We start from the raw sequence: 12,217 nt of genomic DNA, 5'->3' as shown, positions 1-12,217 counted from the left end.
TTTTTTTTTTTAAGTGGCGGAGGAATACAGTGCGGAAGGATACCTACCTTCCGTCATTGGATTCCTGCAGCCCGTAGAGAACGGCAGCATCATCTGATGCTGCAGTTCTCTACCCAAGATCGTCGTGGGACACACTCGTGGACTGCTTCGGATCGTGGGTGAGTATTTTTGTGGTTTGTTATGTTAATATTTATTCCGGAAAGACAATGGCTTCGGGGAACAATGTGACAAGTATTGGTAAGTATGTTACTCTATGTTATATGTACTGTATGTCTATGTATGTATTGTATGAATGTATTGTATGTATGTAGTATATATGTGGTATGTATGTAGCATGTAGTATGTATGTAGTATGTATGTAGCATGCATGTAGTATGTATGTAGCATGCATGTAGTATATATGTAGTATGTATGTAGCATGCATGTAGTATATATGTAGCATGTATGTAGTATGTATGTGGTATGTATGTAGTATGTATGTGGTATGTATGTAGCATGTAGCATGCATGTAGTATATATGTAGTATGTATGTAGCATGTAGTATGTATGTAGTATGTATGTAGCATGCATGTAGTATATATGTAGTATGCATGTAGTATATATGTAGTATGTATGTAGCATGTAGTATGCATGTAGTATGTATGTAGTATGTATGTAGTATGTATGTAGTATGTATGTAGCATGCAGTATGTATGTAGCATGTATGTAGTATGTATGTAGCATGTAGTATGTATGTAGCATGTAGTATATATGTAGTATGTATGTAGCATGCATGTAGTATGTATGTAGTATGTAGTATGTATGTAGTATGTATGTAGCATGCATGTAGTATATATGTAGTATGTATGTAGCATGCATGTAGTATATATGTAGTATGTATGTAGCATGTAGTATGTATGTAGCATGTAGTATGTATGTAGTATGTATGTAGCATGCATGTAGTATGTATGTAGTATGTATGTAGCATGCAGTATGTATGTAGCATGTATGTAGTATATATGTAGTATGTATGTAGCATGCATGTAGTATGTATGTAGTATATATGTAGTATGTATGTAGCATGTATGTAGCATGTATGTAGTATATATGTAGTATGTATGTAGCATGTAGTATGTATGTAGCATGCATGTAGTATGTATGTAGTATTTTTTTTTTTTTTTTAACATTTAACACATTAGCCGGATGATGGGACTACTACTGTCCCATCATTGGCTAATGTGTCAATCACTGTCATGGTAGCAGGCATCGCCCGATGGGACTTGTAGTCCCATCGGACGATGCTTGCACAGACCCCCGGACATCAGCACAGCCCCCCGGCAGGCCGGCACAGCCCCCCGGCAGGCCGGTACAGACCCCCACAGGGTGCACAGACCACCGGCAGGCCGGCACAGCCCCCCGGCAGGCCGGTACAGACCCCCACAGGGTGCACAGACCACCGGCAGGCCGGCACAGCCCCCCGGCAGGCCGGCAGAGACCCCGGGCAGTCCACACAGCCCCCCGGCAGGCCGGCAGAGACCCCCGGAAGGCCCGAAATGACGGCGCATCATGATGCGCACACACCGCGCATCATGATGACGTCAGGCCGTCAATCAACTGAACTTCCGATTCCGATGCCGAATTCCGATATTGAAAAAATATCGGAAGTCGGTATCGGAATTCCGATACAGCAAGTATCGGCCGATACCCGATACTTGCGGTATCGGAATGCTCAACACTAGTCGTTGGTAATTTTGGTCAGGGCTGTCTCAGTGGAATGATGGGGGCAGAAGCCAGATTGTAGATTGTCAAAGAGCAAGTTAGATGAGAGGTGGGAGGAAAGTTCAGTGTGGACATGCTGCTCCAGGAGTTTAGAAGCGAATGGGAGCAGCGATATTGGGCGATATCTGGACGTGGCTGTTGTTAAAGAAGTACAAAATAGCCAATGGTACCTATTCAGTGTGGACTTTTACAAAGCATGGCTTGCATGCTGGAGGGCCTGCCCTGCACTGCAGTTATTTTACTTCTTTTTAATTGTCTTCAACACGTTTGATTCTACTCTGGGGAGTGTAGTGGGGGAGACGTGGTGTGCATTTGTACATTTTATGTTGGGTCTTCACTTACATACTGGTAGTGTATTAACTGTGTGTGCATGTACTTTTTTTTTATGCCGCTTGTTCTTGGATCTAACACTTAAGCCTGCCATACACAATAGATGGTTGTTGGATGATTTTCGGCCCACCGCTTGCTCTCCTGACTCCCCCAAAATAAATGAATTCTTGGCTTTGCTGAGTGCTCTTGTCTTGTCTGAGGGAGCTGCTGCCAGACTCCTTTTGGCAGCAACTTCTCTCGCAGAACAAAAGGATCGTCCATCGGAAATCTGACATTCTTGATCCTCTACTTGTACATCATCTGTCTGAGGACAGTCAGGAGGCCCCATACACAGTTTATGGTTTGGCTGATGTTAATGTGTATGGGGGACGTTAAATTATGGTGTGGTCTCCCCTAATACTTTATCAACCTTTTATAGCTCAGATGTTTATCACATTTTTCACTTTACTTCTGTATGTGTTTTGTATTCATTGTTATTTTAATTCCTTGTTATAAAGGGTGTGGATGTTATAGTGAACGCAAGCAGCGTAGATGACATAGATCCTCTGGCCATCAATCAGCGTCTATCTAATGATTCTGGGCGGCTGGCAAGTCCAGTCCTGCAACGACTGCAACTCCGAGATGATGGAGGCACTGATACTGTGGTAAGTGGCCACGGTGTTGAGTATAAAACCTAAAACGGGCAATTGTGTAAAAATTCTAAATCCTGTTTACAATGGCAGAAGGTAATAATCTGCTCCCATTAGTTAGCGGTGAATGTAACACTTGCAGCATCCAAGAAGGGTAGGTGGGGGCATTTTCAAGAGCACAATGTTGATCATGATGCAAGTAATGTAAAATGGTGAAAAAATACTAGAATATTAGGAAATCTAGTATATTTGGTTGATGTTCTAAATAGCATTTATTTATTCGCTTTAATTTTCTTTAATAAAATGGCTTAAAGGGGTATTCGTATCTGCAAGATCCTACCCAATGCGTTGTAGGTGTCATAATAGCAAATACCTCCAATTAGAAACTTGGTGTAGTTCTTCTAATTCGGTATGGTGCTTACCCCATGTGCAGGGCAATACAGGAGCTTGGGTATCCGTGGTAACGATCACTCATATTGTGGAAATTAGTGGTTAGTGATTGTAACCATGGATACCTAAGCTCATGCAATGCCCATGGGGTAAGCGACAGAGCAAATCAGAAGAACTATACTATATTCTAATTGAAGGTATTTGCCAATATAATTATTGCACTGACTACATATTGGCATAGGATCTTAGCGTTGGGAAAACCCCTTTAAGATTTTATACCTGTGGGAAACTTGTGTGATAGAATTCAAGCTTGATAAATTTACATCTCCGAATTGAATGTGTACTAGATAAATACATGGCAATATGCTATACCGCCAGATGCAGTAGTGTTTATATTTATCTATATCTGGTCAACGTTTCAAAAGTTCCTCTTTACAATTTGATGAATGCAGGTAGTCCTTATTATGAGTTTTTTTTGCGTGTGCTTTACAGGGAACCAACTATCAAAAGACAGATGCAGCAGTGGAAATGAAACGTCTCAACAGAGAACAGTTCTGGGAGCAAGCAAAAGTAACCTCCTCCTCCCCCATGTCCCATGCCATACACACCTTGTTCTTTATTGGGGTTTTCAAATAATTAAAGTATATCCCCTGTCCCAATAGACATGAGAACACAGATTCCCATGTCCACCATAGGAACCCAAAGATGACTGGGGGGGGGGGGGGCATCCCAGCATTGGGACAACCAATGATTTAATGTTTAATCATCATCTATCCACTGGATAGGCGTTAAAAGGCGTTTTCTGTCATCAAAACTAACCTTCACATCTGCCTCAATTTCCATCTGTTTTGGCATGGTCATAAGCATTCCATACCATCTCGTTACTACAGACTGTTTGCACTTTCACCATATTTTCATAAAGTCACCAAATTATTTCTGCATCTCAGCTGTTGTGGGTTTTGCCTTTAAAATGCTTGGGTTTTGAACATTTGCTGTACAGAGTAAGTTTCCGCTGTAAATGGTTGCTCTCTGCATTTTCTCCCCCTTGTCTTTATGGTATTTTTACTAATCTAGTGTTGACTCCCTGTCCATGTAATGGGCACATATTTACTCATTAACAGGCACCCCTGCCCCTTTCCTTCCGGGTAAATGCTTTGTCATCTTTTTCATAACAATATTGGTTACCCACTGACTAGTGATTTGTTCTTGTCAGAGAGAAGAGGAGGAAAGGAAGCAGGAAGAGAGGCAGAAAGCTATGGAGGAAAGATTGCGCTTTGAGCAAGAACGCATGGAACAAGAACGAAAAGAGCAAGAGGAACGTGAGAAACGTTACCAGGAAAGAGAACAGCAAATAGAGGAACACAGGTACCAGCCTCCTTCTAGACAAGGCATTGCATTAGTTTAAAAGCAAAAGTTTAAAAAAAAAAAAAAATAACCTAATTTGCCCTTTTTCCATGGCAGGAGGAAACTGCAAAATGAAGAAGAGGAGGAGACAAAGAAAAGATTACAAAGCAACTCCATATTTGTGAGTTAATTTCAAGTACACAGACTTTTTCTGCCCCCTATTTGTAGCCGGCAGTGCTTAATTATTGTTAATAGAACTGTCTGTTTATACCCTGCCAGATGGACCAGAGGGAGGATGACGAGGCAGCAGAACTAAAAAGGACAGAAAGTGAAGTGGAGGTATGTTGTTGTTTGTTTGTTTTTTTTCTTCCACATATGGACTGGTTTTCTAAGCCAGTATTGGATGTAGTGCAGTTAAAAATGTTACAAGTGCTTTTCACAAAATTAGAATATCATCAAAAAGTTAATTTATTTAAGTTCTTCAATACAAAAAGTGAAACTCATATATTATATAGTCATTATAAACAGAGTGATCCATTTCAAGTGTTTATTTCTGTTAATATTGATGATTATGGCTTACAGCCAATGAAAACCCAAAAGTCATTATCTCAGTAAAGTAGAATAATTAACAAAAAATAAATGCAAAGGTTTCCTAAGCGTTTAAATAGGTCCCTTAGGTTCGTTTCAGACTAGCGTTCTTGGGCGCAGGGCCACCGCTAAGCACCGCCCCCGGCCGCTCCCCTCCGGTCAGTTCCTCCTGTGATCGCATGAGGCTGCGTGCGATCAGCGTATCCTATATTCAGCATTGGATACGCTGACCGTGCGCTGGTCTGATTTTGCTAATCGCATGCAGCCTCATGCGATCAGAGGAGGAACTGACGGGAGGGGGCAGGGCTTAGCGGCAGCGCTGCGCCCAAGAATGCTAGTCTGAAACTAGCCTTATTCTGTTTCGGTAGGCTCCACAATCATGGGTACGACTGCTGACTTGACTGATATCCAAAAGAACATTGCTAAAGAAGCTGGCTGTTCAGAGTGCTGTATCCAAGCATATTAATGGAAAGTTGAGTGGAAGGAAAAAGTGTGGTAGAAAAAGGTGCACAAGCAACCGGGATAACAGCAGCCTTGAAAGATTTGTTAAGAAAAGACACTAAACCCTGCAATGCAGATAAGCTGAAGGCTGCTATTAAAGCAACCTGGGCTTCCATAACACTTCATCAGTGCCACAGACTGATCGCCTCCATGACACGCCACGCCATGGCAGTAATTGATGTAAAACACGCCATGGCAGTAATTGATGTAAAAGGAGCCCGACCAAGTATTAAGTGCATTTACTGAACATATATTTCAATAGGCCAACATTTCGGATTTCAAAATCATTTTTTCAAGCTGGTGTTATAAAGTATTCTAATTTACTGAGATAATGACTTTTGGGCTTTCATTGGCTGTAAGCCATAATCATCAACAATAACAGAAATAAACAATTGAAATAGATCACTCTGTGTGTAATGACTCTATATAATATAGGAGTTTCACTTTTTTATTGAAGTAAATAAGTTAACTTTTTGATATTGTAATTTTGTGGGAAGCACCTGTACCTGTTAACAAAAGGAACATACTGATCCAATACAACAAGCAACTACAGTACTTATTCAAGGGAGAAGAACTGTTTTGTCATTGTGACAAGATATTGAGCGCTTCCCCATAACTGTTCTTATAGGACCTTCTGGGGTCATAGCATTACATTTTTTCAGCCAGACTGCCCCCTTCAAATACTTTTATAATCCATGATAATAGCATTTGTGATGTAGACCAAACTTACATGGCATCTTATACCTGTTGGAAAGAGGTGATAACCTTCCACTACTAACAGCTTTTCCTGACACTTTTCAGTAGCGTTTTTCCCAATGTTGTGAATATGAACTAAACATATTTGACCCTTTTGTAAATTTTAAAGTTCCATAAAATAATACAAAGGTTAAGGTTTATTCTATTCTATTTTTACAGGAAGCTGCTGCCATAATTGCCCAGCGTACAGAAAACCCCAGGGAATTTTTCAAGCAACAGGAGAAGGCTACAGATGTTAATGTTTCTTTGTTAACTCCTCGGACTGGTATGTCTGGACAAAAAGGGCTAGCTAGAATAAGCCTTTACTGCAGCAAACTCTTATTACCATGTGTATGCCTATGGTTGAGGTTCTTAACTGTGCCAGTGTGGCTTTAGGGTATGTCTCTAATAGTGTTACTGTGGATGTCACATTGTAGCCAGTACATTTTGCCTTCAGTCTAGTAGGGAAAGTCGCGCACACTGGCTTTTGAGCCACATGTGGTTGCCTAGCCACTGGTTGGAGACCACGGGCCTATATGCTCAAAACAAGTAATAAAGGATCGACTGAAATCGGTGACTTATGTTTAAATAGCACAGACATATTCTGCAGCACTTTACAGTCATCATCGCTGTCCCCATTGGGTCTCATAATCTAAATTCCCTATCAGTATGTGTTTGGAATGTGGTAGGAAACCCGAAGGTACCGGGAGGAAACCCACACAAACACTGGAAGAACAAACAAACCCCTACATACAGTGGGGAAAAAAAGTATTTAGTCAGTCAGCAATAGTGCAAGTTCCACCACTTAAAAAGATGAGAGGCGTCTGTAATTTACATCATAGGTAGACCTCAACTATGGGAGACAAACTGAGAAAAAAAAATCCAGAAAATCACATTGTCTGGTTTTTTTTTCATTTTATTTGCATATTATGGTGGAAAATAAGTATTTGGTCAGAAACAAAATTTCATCTCAATACTTTGTGATATATCCTTTGTTGGCAATGACAGAGGTCAAACGTTTTCTGTAAATCTTCACAAGGTTGCCACACACTGTTGTTGGTATGTTGGCCCATTCCTCCATGCAGATCTCCTCTAGAGCAGTGATGTTTTTGGCTTTTCGCTTGGCAACACGGACTTTCAACTCCCTCCAAAGGTTTTCTATAGGGTTGAGATCTGGAGACTGGCTAGGCCACTCCAGGACCTTGAAATGCTTCTTACGTAGCCACTCCTTCGTTGCCCTGGCGGTGTGCTTTGGATCATTGTCATGTTGAAAGACCCAGCCAAGTTTCATCTTCAATGCCCTTGCTGATGGAAGGAGGTTTGCACTCAAAATCTCACGATACATGGCCCCATTCATTCTTTCATGTACCCGGATCAGTCGTCCTGGCCCCTTTGCAGAGAAACAGCCCCAAAGCATGATGTTTCCACCACCATGCTTTACAGTAGGTATGGTGTTTGATGGATGCAACTCAGTATTCTTTTTCCTCCAAACACGACAAGTTGTGTTTCTACCAAACAGTTCCAGTTTGGTTTCATCAGACCATAGGACATTCTCCCAAAACTCCTCTGGATCATCCAAATGCTCTCTAGCAAACTTCAGACGGGCCCGGACATGTACAGGCTTAAGCAGCGGGACACGTCTGGCACTGCAGGATCTGAGTCCATGGTGGCGTAGTGTGTTACTTATGGTAGGCCTTGTTACATTGGTCCCAGCTCTCTGCAGTTCATTCACTAGGTCCCCCCGCGTGGTTCTGGGATTTTTGCTCACCGTTCTTGTGATCATTCTGACCCCACGGGGTGGGATTTTGCGTGGAGCACCAGATCGAGGGAGATTATCAGTGGTCTTGTATGTCTTCCATTTTCTAATTATTGCTCCCACAGTTGATTTCTTCACTCCAAGCTGGTTGGCTATTGCAGATTCAGTCTTCCCAGCCTGGTGCAGGGCTACAATTTTGTTTCTGGTGTCCTTTGACAGCTCTTTGGTCTTCACCATAGTGGAGTTTGGAGTCAGACTGTTTGAGGGTGTGCACAGGTGTCTTTTTATACTGATAACAAGTTTAAACAGGTGCCATTACTACAGGTAATGAGTGGAGGAAAGAGGAGACTCTTAAAGAAGAAGTTACAGGTCTGTGAGAGCCAGAAATCTTGATTGCTTGTTTCTGACCAAATACTTATTTTCCACCATAATATGCAAATAAAATGAAAAAAAAAACAGACAATGTGATTTTCTGGATTTTTTTTTCTCAGTTTGTCTCCCATAGTTGAGGTCTATCTATGATGTAAATTACAGACTCCTCTCATCTTTTTAAGTGGTGGAACTTGCACTATTGCTGACTGACTAAATACTTTTTTTCCCCACTGTATGTTGTCCATGGTGGGATTTGAACCCAAGACTCCCATGTTTAAAGCAGCTTTCAACTCTGTTTTAGCCTATTAGCATTACCCAGTGGTGACTCCACCACATGTTCGCTCATCTTGACTTGATGTTTCTAATTTTGAAAGTGATTTTTATCTCCTTGTGGTTTTTAGGACATTCACATTGTTAAAATAACAATTCTGTTTTTCCCTTCATTGATTGTTTTTCTTCACTTACTTGCAGCAGTTAGAAGTTCCTCAGAAGCAGGACCACCTCGTACACCTGAGAGAGAACGTCGTAATAGCTTAGGTGAAGAGTGGAACAAAGCCCTGAGTTCTGAGCAGACTGTCCAGGACGGTGCATGGGAGCCACAAGGGCTCACCGAAGATGTTTTTATGGAGACAAGAGATGAAGATGCTGGATTCCCAGCTGCTCCACAATTGACCGGGAGTGAAGAAGCCGCTGTTATGGAGCTGGGAGAGGTTGACTTGATGTCAGACGCTCCTCCTCCCCCGACACAAGAAGCTCCTAGTCTTCTTGATTTGTGGCAGAATGATGAGCCTCAGGAATCCACCTGGACAGATGGCAATATGATGACATCCCATGCGGACATCCAAACAGAGCAAAAACCTCTTGTGGAAACTGAGGCGTGCCCTCCTGTCCCTGAGGATAATCTTCTGAACTTTGAGGAGCTACCACAACCACCTCCTACATTCTGTGACATGGAGGCAGAGGAGGATCCCCAAAGCATCATTCATATTGAGGGTCCTCATCAGATGACTTTGAGCTATCAGCATGCACTGCAAGAAGCTTCTTGTCATCAGCCAGAGCTTACAGACTCTCTCCTCACAAACGGGGAGACCTCCCAAAGAGAAGGAACTCAGGTGTGCCTCAAATTTTAATATGAATGTTAGAATAAAATATTGGTACTTCTCTTAACCAGTTTAAGATAATTTCCCCCTGTTAATGACCCAGGCACAGCTTTTCATTTTATATTTCATACAGTTTATAGTAGACTTGCAAAAGTGTCACATGGCAAATTTGAACCTTGGCCCTGATTGTCGAATCAGTTTGCTCCAGAATTCTGTCGTAAAACTATTTGAAATCTCTCTAAATTAGTTTGGAAATTTTTTGCAACTGCCAAGTGGGTGGAGCTTTCAGGGAATGCGGCATGGTTAAGGAAGTCTGACAAATTTATCATAATTTAAGCCTCAAAAGTGACGCAAATTATGACAATCATCAAAGAAGGCTGCTATTAAAGGACTAGAATTGGTAGCTTGAGTACGCCTCTTACCCTTATACACAACAGTTGGAAAAGGCAGCAATTTCATTAAGAGACGTATGCCTCATTATGAATTTGACATATCTTACTACAGCTCTCCTTTCTTCAAAACTGGCGTGCTAAATGCAAGTCTTGTTGAATCTGGGTCCAAGTATTCGACTTCACCATGATGGGCCCAAGATGACCTTTCACCAAATTTTCCATGATGAATTTGACACAGGATTTAATAGTGGCTGCAAAGCAGAATAACACTTAATTTTTATTTAGCCTCTTCGTTTTTATTCGGCACCGCTTTGTAATGAAAGCGGTGCCGAATACTTTGATTGCTAATGCGTATCTGCAACGGAGAGGCAAAAAAACCTTTTTTTTTTTCTTTTTTTTTTTCATTCTGCTCTGCAGCCAATCTTACATCCCATGTCCAGCTCAGCATGAAAAATTTGGTGAAAGATGCTCTTTAACAATATGAATGAAGAAATCTGAAAAGGTGAACACTGTCGGGATGGAGGGCACAGTGTCCAAAGTGTCTCTATGCCTCATAATAGTCAAGGGCTTCATCGAGGCCCTGTTGGGGTTAACAAAGGAATTATTTTTCTTGGGAATTTCAATTGAACCCCTGACTGAGTGCTCAGCAGAGAGCGCTGTATATGTTAGAACCTAGGCTTAGCTTTATGTCTGAGCAGTTTTGGTTATTCTTTTGACTTGTGGAGTTTTTTATTCAGGATATTCAGGTAAGGCTTATAACCTTATCTTATCAATAATTTATGCTGTTCAATTAATGAGCATTCACTATTTTTCTTTTTGTTACAGATAAGCTACCCTTGCGTGTCTGACAATAGCTTGCGTGTATCTTCCCATTGACAATACAAATACACTTTTGCCTCCATTCATCAAGGCGCTGGGTTTTTCTCACTGGTTCTGATGAGGGGGTGTGGTGGAGTCAGATACTCCTGATTTATGAAAATGTGTATGCCTCTTCATGAATCTGGAGTGTTTGACGAATGGTGATTGCCTCCGTGTACCATGCCAGAAATCTTACCCCAGTGAGGTAGCGGAGTGAGCTTTTTGGTGTACAGAATTAGACCAGATGTAGCATCATGAATGAGACTAGGTGGTGCTTCAAACTCAGTATGAAGACTGCAAAAGCTGCAAAGTTTTGCCAAAATCTTTGACTTTTTTCAAAGCTTTTATACCACTTTTTTGGTGTAAAAAATATTTTAGTGAATTTGGGCCTTAAGCCCCCGTTACACACTGCGATATCGCTAGCAATATCTCTGTAAAGTCACCGATTTTGTGACGTTGCAGCGATATTGCTAGCGATATCGCTGCATGTGATACTTACCTCCGACCGGCTCCCCCGCTGGTTATCGCTGATCGCGCGAGAAGCTGCTGGATCATTTCTCGTCGGTCGCTTCCTGCGGCGCTTCCTGCTGTGACGATGAGCGACGCGTGGAGCCTGGCGGGAGGACGCAGCATCGCCGCGTCTGACAGGTAAGTAGCGATCCCCGTCCCCAGCGATGTCGCTAGTGAGATCTGCCTGTGTGGCAGCTCACTAGCGACCACCTAGCGATGCACCAGCGACCCTGACCGCGTCATATCGCTGGTGCATCGCTAGGTGTAACGGTACCCTTACAGTCTGTTTTGACCTATCGATTAGCGATCAGTTATTTGTTTGCTGATCAGCAGTCATTTAATAACCTGTTTGCACAGCAGACCACCCTTTAGATCAGCACTGTACAATAGCCTGCCACTGTTCTAGCTGTGCAAAAGATCATTTCACCCGACAAAGGAGCATCTTGCACATTAGTTAGGTGATCGCAGCCTATTTTAGCCTGCTCTATCACCGTCATTGTGCAGAGGAAATGGACCTTTAGGCAGTCCCAGCATGCTTGTGTATAGGGGTTGAGGTAGACGGGTCTGTATGTATATCCTAAAGCCATATAAAATATATAGACCGCTTAATGTTGGGTTTATGCGTCACAATACCAATCCATTAAATGACCAACAAATGGATATATACTAGCTGATCCGTGATTGTTTCCTGGCCTGTTTACATAAGCTGACCAATGTTATATCTAAACAGAATGATTATTAAGATCGTTCTGTGCACGTTGAGCAAGCCAAGAATGCTTAGCGCACGTGCCAAAAATGGCCCACCTGTCATTTCAGAAGGGGCTGTGTACCGATCACCATACAATTCCCTCTATGCACAGCACACTCCAGAATCCCTCCCCGGCGCACGTGACCAGTCATATGACACTGACCTCATCCTATGTAACACCAGAGATGTCAGTGATAACTCTCGGA

General features: G+C 42.2%; 1 protein-coding gene across 2 annotated transcripts in view; it reads left to right on the top strand.

Moving 5' to 3' along the window:
- The window catches only part of DBN1 (drebrin 1), a 131,188-nt gene that overhangs the window by 99,661 nt on the left and 19,310 nt on the right, over nucleotides 1–12,217 (top strand). The window contains exons 5-11 of one of the 2 annotated variants that reach the window (XM_073567725.1): nucleotides 2,586–2,732; nucleotides 3,600–3,677; nucleotides 4,321–4,472; nucleotides 4,569–4,632; nucleotides 4,731–4,790; nucleotides 6,456–6,561; nucleotides 8,875–9,515. In XM_073567725.1, coding sequence (XP_073423826.1) covers nucleotides 2,586–2,732; nucleotides 3,600–3,677; nucleotides 4,321–4,472; nucleotides 4,569–4,632; nucleotides 4,731–4,790; nucleotides 6,456–6,561; nucleotides 8,875–9,515 — 1,248 coding nt within the window. Of the gene's footprint in view, nucleotides 1–2,585; nucleotides 2,733–3,599; nucleotides 3,678–4,320; nucleotides 4,473–4,568; nucleotides 4,633–4,706; nucleotides 4,791–6,455; nucleotides 6,562–8,874; nucleotides 9,516–12,217 lie in introns of both variants that reach the window. The other variant, XM_073567656.1, reaches the window with a different exon arrangement.

The sequence above is a fragment of the Dendrobates tinctorius genome, unplaced genomic scaffold (assembly GCF_039654945.1).
Source record: "Dendrobates tinctorius isolate UK_male_01 unplaced genomic scaffold, ASM3965494v1 ptg000001l, whole genome shotgun sequence".
Lineage (NCBI taxonomy): Eukaryota > Metazoa > Chordata > Amphibia > Anura > Dendrobatidae > Dendrobates > Dendrobates tinctorius.
This window is presented reverse-complemented; position numbering and strand designations above follow the sequence as displayed.